At 42.9% G+C, this 11597-nt stretch overlaps 1 protein-coding gene across 1 annotated transcript in view; it reads right to left on the reverse strand.

Annotated features, from left to right (window-relative positions):
• The window catches only part of SLC17A8 (solute carrier family 17 member 8), a 57941-nt gene extending 47772 nt beyond the window's left edge, over window positions 1-10169 (reverse strand). Inside the window, exon 1 of the mRNA XM_047788198.1 lies at window positions 9897-10169. Coding sequence (XP_047644154.1) covers window positions 9897-9997 — 101 coding nt within the window. The 5' untranslated portion in view covers window positions 9998-10169. The remainder of the gene's footprint in view (window positions 1-9896) is intronic.
• Between the last annotated feature and the right edge of the window lie 1428 nt (window positions 10170-11597).

Consider the following 11597-nt stretch of genomic DNA (forward strand, 5'->3'; position numbering starts at 1 on the left):
ACTGGAGGGAGGGAGGAATTGGGAGGGTGGGAATAACATATATACACTAATGTATGAAACAGATGATTAACAAGTACCTACTATATAGCACAGGACTCAATAGTTTGTAATAACCTATATGGGAAGAAAGAATGATATATTCATACGTATGACTGATTCACTTTGTTGTGTGCCTGAAACTAGTACAACAATGTTAGGTCAACTATACTCCAATACACCTAAATTTTTTTTAAAAAATTGGATTACTTGCCAGAATTTAAATATCAGTAGATTAGAATTCCCTGGTGGACTAGTAGGTTAAGTCTGGTGTTGTCATTACTGTGGCTCAGGTCATTGCTGTGGTGTGGATTTGATCCCTGGCCCAGGAAATTCCATATGCCGCACGTGTGGCCAAAAAAAATAAAATAAAATAAAAATCAGGAGATTGCTCCAAAAACAAACAAAACCACTTGGATATCTGGTTTATTTTGAAAACTGAAAATCTGGAATTATTAGGTCCACATTCTCTCCTGGCTGTAATTGGCTCTCTTTTTACTGCAGTCCCCACCACTCCCTAATGTCACCCCAACACTGAGATCAGTTGCCATTTAGCATTACACTAGCACTGTTGCTTTTCTTAAAGTTAAGAGGAAAGGAAAATAGGTTTTGTATCAATATCTCTCTCAGAAGAAAAAGAAAAGAAAAATTAGATTAGGAACAAAAAAAGAATTAGACAACCATCATATATGGCTGCCCAAAGTCTAACTGCCACTTGATATTTTGAGTTCTACCTTACCAGCAGAGAAAACTGCTTTTCCCGTGCTCTCTGGTAGCTATGATGTTAACTGTGACATGGACCCTGCCAGATCAGAAGCACATGAGTGAAATTTAGGTACCAAAGGAAGCAACAAGAGGAGGACGCAGTATGCAAAGGAAATAGTGATGCAAATGGTGACAAATGCAATGGTGGGGGCAGCTGGGTCCTCTGTGACTTCTGTGGCAGAATTCTGGGTCATAATTAGTACTTAGAAGCAAGCACTGATGGTGGCTGGTTTTTTGGGTTATTTGGGGTTTTTCTTGTTTGTTTGTTTGTTTTGTTTTGTTTTTCATCTAGAACCATCTAGTGGTATGATATACTAATGGTCTCTGTTGCCTTTTTACTGCAGGTAGCGCATCCAGATCTGGTGCTCCCAGGGAGTCTGAAAGCTTACTAATGTGCTTTGCTAAATGTCATTCCACTTTAGCTAGAGTGGATTCCATTGATTACAACTAAGAACTTCAAATGATACTATGTATTTCTTTGTGTAAGTAGAAACATGTAAAGTGTTTCATGGAAACAACCTAAATGTCTATCAAGAGATGAATGGATTAAGGTGATGGGTACATATATACAATGGAATACTACTTAGACATAACAAAGAACGAAATAATGCCATTTGCAGCAACATGGGTGCAACTAGAAATTCTCATACTAAGTGAAGTAAGTCAGAAAGAGAAAAATAAATACCATATGATATCACTTATATATGGAATCTAAGATATGGCACGAATGAACCTATCTACAAAACAGAAACAGACTCACAAACATAGAAAGCAAACTTGTGGCTGCCAAGGGAGGAAGGGGAGGAAGTGGGATGGACTGGGTGTTTGGGGTTGGAAGACACAAACTATTACATTTAGAATGTAGAAGCAATGAGACCTTAGTGTATAGCACAGAGAACTATATCCAATCTCTTGGGACAGAACCTGATGGAAAGCAATATAGGAAAATAAATGTGTGTGTGTGACTGCATCACTTTGCTGTGCAACAGAAATTGGCACCACATTGTGAATCAGCTATACTTTAATAAAAAAAATTTTTTTTAAAGAGATAGTTGTTCTAGGAAGCAGATCCTAAGAATGAGATCTTAGAGTTTGGTAACTCACTAGCTGGCTGGCAATGAGAACCCCAACACTGATGGTAATTCCCGGTATGTGGTACCAAAGCAAATGCTAAGACTTTCAGCAGTGATGACCAAGACTGGGATACAGGCAGAAGGGGATGCAGTGATTCATGCAATATCTCTGGTATTTTGGGAGGTGTGGGAGAAATAGCAATTTCTCCATGAGTGGCTATTGTTAAATGCCACTGATGCTTTGAAGAGAGAAAATGACAGGATTCAGGCAGTCAGTCACCAATTTAAGAGAAAGTGTGCATGTCAGTCAATTCCTTGTCACCATTTAAAGAAACCCTCATCTCCTGCAGTTGGAGGGCAGAAAGGACTGAAAATCAGGTGCAAGACTTCATTGTAAAAATTTCAGAATTCCCTCTGGGTGTGGGCAGGACTTAGGCACCTGCTTCCAAAGAATAGCAAATTGAAAAAAGAGAAGCCTGGGCAAACACTTCTTTAACCAAGCAACTAAGATTAGAACCACTGGAGTTCCCAGCATGGCTCAATGGTCAATGAACCTGACTAGTATCCATGAGGACACAGGTTCAATCCCTGGCCCCACTCAGTGGGTTAAGGATCCGGCATTGCTGTGAGCTGTGGTGCAGGTCACAGACACGGCTCAGATCCTGCATTGGTGTGGCTGTGGTGTAGGCCGGCAGCTACATCTCTGATAAAACCCCTAGCCTGGGAACCTCCATATGCCACAGGTATGGCCCTAAAAAGACAAAAAAAAAAAAAAGATGAGCACCATTTAATGAGAAGTTATGTTGACACCATGTACTCCCCTGATGTGATATACTGAGAAAGGCAGTTCACCTCTGTAGTGTTCTTCCTCAAAACTCATCATCTTAGTCTAATTATGACAGAAGTATCAGACAACTCGAACTGAGAAACATTCTACAAAATACCCAACCAGCCATCCTCCAGCCTGTCCAAGTCGTGAAAAACAAGAAACGGCTGAGAAACTGCCACAGATCAGAGCAGACCTGCTGGCTACACACAATGGGGTATCCTGGACTGGATCCTGGAATAGGAAAAAAGACATTAATGGAAAAACGAATGAAATTTTAATGAAGTTTTGGAGTTTAATTAGTAATGTACCGATGTTGGTGTCTTAGTTTTGACAAACACACCATGGTAATATAAGATGTCAATATCAGAGGAAACCAAATGAGGCGATATAGAAAATCCCTGTACTATCTTTGTAAATTTTCTGTGAGTCGAAAACTATTCCAAAACAAAAGCTGCATTTTAAAAAGTAGCAGAACTCTAGAGAAAATGGAATTGGGAGTCTAGGTAGGTCTCTTACCTAGACTGAGATCCTGACAAGAAATGAGACCCTGAGAGCTTGGGACGGGAGGATTTTGAGTGCCAGGTTAAAGGGTAGATGCACTTGAACATCTAAAGCCCTAGATTCCTCTGAACCCTCTGGACCTGCAGAAGTGGCCACTCTTCTTTTTGGAAGATGGATGTCCCTCCTCCTTTTACTTGGAAACTATGAAAAAGCCTCAGATGGAGCAAGTGACTTATAAGATGCTGCTGAAGATCTACTCCCACCTCTCTTTTTCCACCAGACTGATAATTAGGATGAATTACCAGACTGTGTGAGTTTAGGCAAATATTGGGTAGGCCTGCCAATAGAGAGGATGGGTCATACCAACAAAAGAGCAGGATCTGACTAATGTTGACCTTCCTAAATGTTGATCAGCAGGAAGCAGGAGAGTATGCCTCGGAATGGATCCTGCATGTGCCGGATCTGAGGGAGATGCAGAGGTGGTAAAGTTGGGTAAGGGAGAGCTTGTCAAAAAAGATGTATGTCTTCCTCAAAGGATAAATTCAAGTCCTAAACTCCGATACCTGTGAAAGTGACCTTATTTGGAAATGGGGTCTTTGCAGATGTAATGAGAAGCTAAGGGGGGGAAGGCCATAAGACAACAGAGGCGGAGATTGGCGTGATGTGTGTACAAGCCAAGGAAGGAGAGGATTTCCCAGCCACCACCAGAAGTGAGGAAGAGGCAGAGATGGATCCTTCCCAGATTCTCCAAGGGAGCATGTCCCTGCCAACAGCTTGATTTGGGACGTCTGGCTTCCAGAACTGTGAGGGAATAAATTTAAGCCACCCAGTTTGCGGTACATTGTCACAGCAGCCCTAGGAAACTAACACAGGGGGCATTCCCCCATGACACAGGATTTAACATCCCGGCAACAGCCAAGAAAATGATTCTCTTGAACTGCGAATGTGGCTCTTGGAAGCTTAGACAAGGCAGAGATGTCAAGAGTAGCCTGAAGACTTTAAAAACTGTGTACTAATTTCTAATAAATAGTGCATTATGATCACACATTAAGGACACGATGACTTTTTTAAAAAAATAACTTGGTTTCTGGTGGTTCAGTAATTGAGGACATCTTTGAAGTGGATCTGACTAGCAGTGCCATTCGCCCTTCAGTTTGACCCTAAGTGACCTCCCCCTTTGAATAAGAACCTGAAGATGGAGACTAGGTGAGGTCAGGTCATGGTTTCACAGGGATGCCCAACGTCATTCCTCTGGCCATTCACATTCATTTCAAAGAGAGAATACCCAAAACCACAAGAGTATTCTTCCCCAGTCCACTTCCTCTCCTTTCTTTCATACCAAGACCTAAAAGAAAGGCCGGGGGCCACCACTCTGGTAAGGGATATTGGTCTTGATCCTTGGGATGAGTTAGGAATGTTGTTCATTCACAGGAGCAAGAAGGCATGAGTTTGGCAATCGGGTGATTCACTAAGACAACTCCTGATACTACCTTGACTAGTTTAACTGAAATACAGCACCCATAACTGGTAAGTGTGTGTTAACCAAAGGTTTAGACTTCCCAGGGATTGAGGTCTGGATCAGCCCACCAAGCGAGTTAACAGAAGTAAGGAGAATCGAGAACGGGTGGGGAGGAGGGACCAGCTAGAGCAGTAGGAGCTGGAGTGCATCCCACCAACTCTTCCCTTGAAGTTTTCTCAGGAATTAGAATCAGAGAGTCCTGAAGAAGCTGTTCACCTGGAGTGAACTGGGTGTGGAGAAAAGAGTGGACCTGAGTGGTGCCATAAGTGGGCTGTCATGCACTCCCCAGGTCCCTTTTCTCAGGCCAGCACACTTCTGGATCTGCTAATAGCTTGCAACTGCTCCCGTCTAGCAGAACTGCCTGCCTCGAGGTGGCTTCCATCATAAACCTCCATCCCTGCCAGGCAGCCCATAGTCAATGACTGACCCATGTGGAGACATAAAGGCTGCTCCCTTTGCTCAAAAGGACAGCCCGGTACCAGTGATGCTCCAGAGCTTCCACACTGTGACATGGTCCCTGTGCATTACCTGACATCATGTCCTTGCTTGTTTTTCTCCTTTTCTATCCTGCTTTACCCCCTCTCTCCCAGTTTTTCCAGAAAAAGTGCCCTCTCAATAAATTACATCCTACACTCATCCCAATCCCTGTCTCAGGCTCTGCATTTAGGGAACCCTACCTGAGAGACAGGTGGGGTAAAATAAAGCAGGACAGGAAGTGGGTGGGAGGAGGGAAGGCAAGGTTTTTCTTTTTTTTTTGTCTTTTTTTTTGTCTTTTTTTTTTTTTTTTTTTTTTTGCTATTTCTTGGGCCGCTCCTGCGGCATATGGAGATTCCCAGGCTAGGGGTCAAATCGGAACTGTAGCCACTGGCCTACGCCAGGGCCACAGCAACGCGGGATCCGAGCCGCGTCTGCGACCTACACCACAGCTCACGGCAACGCCAGATCGTTAACCCACTGAGCAAGGGCAGGGACCGAACCCGCAACCCTATGGTTCCTAGTCGGATTTGTTAACCACTGCGCCATGACGGGAACTCCGGTATTTCTTTTTAAATGACTGCACCCATGGCATATGGAAGTCCCTGGGCCAGGGCTCAAATTGGAGCCACACAGCAGCCTACACCATAACCATGGCAACCCCGTATCTGAGCCACATCTGTGACCTATGCCACAGCTTGCAGCAATGCTGGATCCTTAACCCACTGAGCGAGGCCACAGATCGAACCTGAATCCTCATGGAGATATTAGGTCCTTAACCTACTGAGCCATGATGAGAACTCTGAGGTTTATCTTCAAATAGGACGGTCCAGAAAGTCCTCCCTGAGAACGTGACCTTTGGGAAGGGAAGAGACTTGAAGAAAGTGAGGGAGTGATCCGCTGGACTATTTGGGAGAAAACCTTTCAGGGTACAAAAGCTAGCACAGGAGTACATCCAGGGAGTTCCAGTAAGAGTGCAGAGTGTGGCTGGAGGCAGGCAAGGAAGGTCAGAGATGAAGTCAGAGAGATTTCTCAGGGTCCTACAGAAGGCAATTGAAAGGACTCAGCTTTCCCTCTGAGTGAGGTAGAAAACTGAGAGGAGGTTTTGAGCAGGAGAGAGATCTGTCCTTTGTTTTAATAGAATCATCTGGACTGCGATGGTGGGAGCCAAGTTGCCTGAGGTCACACAGGCAGAAAGTAAATGATGTCACAGCAGTAGGAACCCAGGATCACCTGATGTTAGAGTCTGCTGTCACACACCGGCCTTTGTCTACCGAGCAGACTGTACATGCCTGGTACATACGTTCAATACACAACCGCCGAATGCTAAGGATGGTCTCAATACAGGGATTGGTACCAACTTTCTAAAGGTGAGAGATGAATGTTTATAAGACCAAACTCCCTCTCAGTCTCTCTTAGGGAAAAATCTTCCCTACTATAACTGATTAGGACAAAAGTCCATACTTGCCTTAAGATCCAGAGGTCACTAGCTAAAGTTCAGCCTGAGTAAGTTCCTAAACCTAAGTGAGTTGTTAAATTTCAAGACATCAAGTGGGAAAAGCAGACACTTGTTGAGAGAAGAAGCATAGGGCACAGAATGTCTGGTTTGAAATCCAGCTCAGCCTCTTATAATCTATGCAACCATGGGCAATTGACTTAACTTCTCTGTGCCTCAGTTTTCTCATCTACAAAACTGTGATTAAAATCAGCCCTACTTCATGGCCTGGTTAATAGAATTAAATAACTTTATAGTACCTGGAACATACTAAGTGTTAGTTATTATCATTTATTTCATGTAAGTAATTTGAGGACACCTATATTTTCATTTAAGTTGAACGAGCCTATATATCAATTTTAGGACATTAATTTCCAGATGCCATGCTTTCTGTGTCATCTGTTCTAATATGGACTGCAAGAGAGTGCATCATCTTTCTTCCTACATCTCTAAAATATTTTTGTCCCTTTAGCTGATGAATTATTCAGCTACTTCTTACCAACGACTGTTCTCCGGGAAGGTAATAATGCCTGGCTGTCATCAGCCCCATGTGTAGACTTCAGATGCTTCCCTGTGTGTCTGACACTCCCCTAACCATGAGGAATACTCTGTGTTTAATCACTCCATGATTAAAAAGCATCTCCAAAATTCCATTTAGATGATCTGTCTTAAACATCATTAGACATCTATGATGTATTCTTTTTTTTGTCTTTTGATCTTTTAGGGGCACACCCATGGCATATGGAGGTTCCCAGGCTAGGGGTCTAATCAGAGCTGTTGCTGCTGGCCTATACCACAGCCACGGTAACGCAAGATCTGAGCCACGTCTGCGACCTACACCTGCAGCTCACGGCAACGCTGGATCCTTAACCCACTGAGCAAGGTCAGGGATCAAACCCGCAACCTCATGGTTCCTAGTCGGATTCGTTTCCACAGCGCCAAGACAGGAACTCCTGTGATTTATTCTGATTGCTAAGTTAGAAAGTCAGGATTTCTCACTTTCAGTGTTTCTCCCCATCACAAAACAGAAAACGGTTCTTTATGATTTTTTGTTTTCACATTGGATTCTGTCAACTGGTTTTATGTAAAATCAATGACAGAGAATGTCCATTACACGCCAGGCTCTGGGCAAAGCACTTTATAAATTAACTTATAGACTTGAGGTTAACACCAAGTGCATGGCGAGCTGTTTTTGCTGGAGAAGCCCGAATTCTGGAGCTCTGCTCAAAGACCACTACAGCTAAAGATCAACTTAGATCATCAGCCAATTAATTCCTTTTTTTTTTTTCCTTCCTCTGCCAGTAATTTCTCTCTAGGGGTCACTGAAAGAAGAGGTGCAAGTTGGCTTTATTTATTCTAAAGCCGTTCTACAGTTATGATGACAGTGATAACACCTAGAATATATTTAGTGTATTCTCTGTCTCCAGAACTGTAAGCTAGTGTTTTATTGTTCCAACATGCAGTTGTGAGGAAGCTGTTCAGAATCTTAGACACATAACTCAATTTTGAGTTTGAGGTCACACAACTCAGAAATGACTAATTTTGCTACATCCCTAAGCAAACCAATTCAGTAAACAAAAGGATCTTCAAGTGGATCATTCCATCAAACATAGTAAATCAGCATCTAGGATAAGTCCCTTATTGAAAAAAAAATGATTAAAATTTAAAAAGATGTTAAAGTTGGGGAGAAAAAAACTCTTAAGTACTTCCTTGTCAAGTATTTTATAAACTAAGGCACAGAGTTTGGTGCTTTATAACGATGACGATGGTCCAAAGTCATGGTATTTATTCCTGATTTTGTTGAATTCCTTTGTCATCATCTGACTATGCCAATTAAGCCACTGTGCCTTCCTTTTGCATTTTTAATCAAATGAACTCCACTGTAATAACATGTTACCTGGGAGTGCTCGACAGAAAGATAAACACTCTTAAAAGGAAAGGTTATTATAATTGTTTCCTATGTTTGGCTGGTTTATCCTGCTGTCACTGAGGTAGGATTCCATCTATGCAGGATAATTCAGTGGAGTTGTGATTGAAAACGTTTTCTTTTTAATTACCAAAGTAATAAGAGGCCCAACACAGTTTTCTTGCTAAGTTCACCAAGAGTGACACAGGAGAAAATGTAACACTGACAATAGCTCCTCCCCATCCCCGCCCCGTTATAAAACACAAGAAGCGGAATGAATCTCGGTGTGCCTAGAAAGAGTCCTTTAAATGATAGTTTTTTAATTTAAGAGAACACATACATAGAAAAGGTAAAAGGAGATACCAGGTGGCACTTTCACTCAAGACTAGATATAATCATAATAATCTTATCAAGGGTTATTTACTTATATCAGAGAAATTAAAGGAGTCATTTTACCTTGCACATAGGGCTGCTTATTAATTCACCTACGAAACCTAGGAAGGCGTTTACTATGTTCTTTCAAAAATCACAAATTAAAAAAAAAAGAAAAAAATAAAAATTTTTTTAAATACCAAAAAAGGAAGAAAAAAATCACAAATTAAAAATGTCACATCAATTTATTCATTAATGGAAAACTTTCCTTCTAATAATATATTTTACTTTTTAAAAAGATTTGTCTTTTCTTTTGGACAAAAACATTCAATTCAATGATAGTACTTAACACTTTCCCACTTAATCATGTAAGATTTCCTGCTTTAATACTAAATTTTAAGTTACTTTCTTCATACTCTTATGTAATTATCTCTCTTTGAAAACTGTACAATTAAGAATCCCTTTATATAGTTTATATTACAAGCTGCACAATTTGCAAATATGTAATTTTCATTTAGAGCAAAAAAATGAAGTGAAAAATTCTGAAAAATTATTTTAGCTCCAAGCATAAGCATATAAAGTGGTTCCTGATTTTGTTATTACTGTTGAATTAACATGAAAGCTTATCTCCCTGAATCTCTTCTAATTCAATGCTAAACACACAATACATCTCCAGTAAGTACATTCTGCTGCATAAGCAGAATGCTTGCCTTGGTATTTTCCTATTTCAACCTTACCCTTTTGATGCATCTTCTTTTCCTCCAGGTGTAGTCTGTTAGAGCTAGAAGGGGCTCCAGAAGCCCTCTAATCCGACCCACCCACTCATTTTTAAAATGTGGCTTTAAAAACATGAAGCAAAAATCTCTCAAACACCAGCAACGTGAGGCTACTCATAAATAAACCTAAAGTTTGCATTCGAACTTTACCTTTGTAAAATCCCCAACGAATCTCCCACAGCGTTCTTCACTCCTTCCTTTCCAGGTTTCAAAATTTTTTCTTTGAAGGTATCAAATGCTTTAAAAGGCATTTTGAATGGGGGGTGTGAGTACCTCCAAGCCGTCAACAGTCAGTCTCAGAAACTGTCATCCTTTCTTGTTTCCAGCACGGGGACCACTCTGCTTTCCCCGATGAACACCTGGAAGTCAGTTCTCATGGAGGTGACTACATAAAATCAAAAAGGAGATGAACCCCAGCCCAGATCTCTCAAGAAGAAACAATACCCCCCCACCCCCCAAAAAAGGTGAGGCTAAGTAGTCTGCAACTGGGAATTCAGCCCCTTTCAGCTCCCAGCTCAGCAGCAGCCTCTGGTGCTATCTCAGGCAGCCACTCTCAGGCTGAGCGCAGCCTGGCTCCCTCCCTGGGTTGCAGCTGGAGAAGCTAAAGTGGGTTCCAGCCCACGAGGTGTCCTGAGACCAGCGACAGCATCTGCAGCCTCTCTCCAGCCCCTCCTGCAGCTTCTGACCACATACCCCTCCTGCCTACCTCGGCTCGGCTGTGGCTCTCACTGAGTGATCCTTTCCAAGGTGATGCCATAGTAACCGGCACAATACCTGCCCCTCAGCTGCTGGGGCTTATTAATGGGCTCTTAGCTTGAGCAGGCACCCAGGGCGAAGTAAAAGTAAGCATACATTTATAAGGCCTCTGCTTTTCTGAGGTCTAGCCCTGAAGACAAGCGCTCAGTCACCACATTATGGCCTTTTAGGCCCCTCGTGAGAGCCATGAGACCATTTTTCTGCCAGACACCAGTATGGATGCAGTCCTTGAAGGAACACTTGCACTCAAGGAGGCTAAATGCAAAACTCAGGCCACAAACCTCTAGGAGGGCATTTATCTGCTCCTGATCAACACAGCAGGATCACTTGAGGTATGGTGTGTAAGTGCCACTGGGACCATTGAACTGAAGGCAGCTGAGCCAGTCCTAGAACCTGCTCAGTATTCACTGGTCCCCACTGTCCTCAGAAAAATCCAAGTTCTTTATCACAGCACAGAGGTCCCTCTGTGGGACTCCAGTCTTGTTCCCTGTCACTCTGCTCTTCACACCAGCACTTCACTGAATTCAACAAGCTCCCTATCAGAGTTCCCGTCATGGCTCAGTGGTTAACGAATCCGACTAGGAACCATGAGGTTGCAGGTTCAATCCCTGGCTTGCTCAATGGGTTAAGGAACCAGCGTTGCTGTGAGCTGTGGTGTAGGTTGCAGACCCAGCTCAGATCCTGAGTTGCTGTGGCTCTGGCGTAGGCCGGTGGCTACAGCTCCAATTAGACCCCCTAGCCTGGGAACCTCCATATGCCACAGGAGCGGCCCAAGAAATGGCAAAAAGATGAAAACAAACAAACAAAGAAACAAAACAACAAGCTCCCTATCATGTCTGGGGTTTACTCAAACTCTACCCTCTGCCTGGGTAACCCTTCGTCTGGAAAATGCCAAGGGATGCTCAAGTCTCACAGAGACATCACTTCCTCTAGAAACCCTCACGAGATTATCTGTCCTTCCTCTGTGCTCCCAAGTCCCCTGTCCTTCAAGCCAGGAAGACCTGGCAGGCAGTGGTATAACATAAATCACTGTTGATCTGGGGAAGAAATACCGTGTGTTGCTCCCACATTTATGGGCCGCAGGATGACCCCACC

This window comes from Phacochoerus africanus, chromosome 7 (genome assembly GCF_016906955.1).
Source record: "Phacochoerus africanus isolate WHEZ1 chromosome 7, ROS_Pafr_v1, whole genome shotgun sequence".
Classification (NCBI taxonomy): domain Eukaryota; kingdom Metazoa; phylum Chordata; class Mammalia; order Artiodactyla; family Suidae; genus Phacochoerus; species Phacochoerus africanus.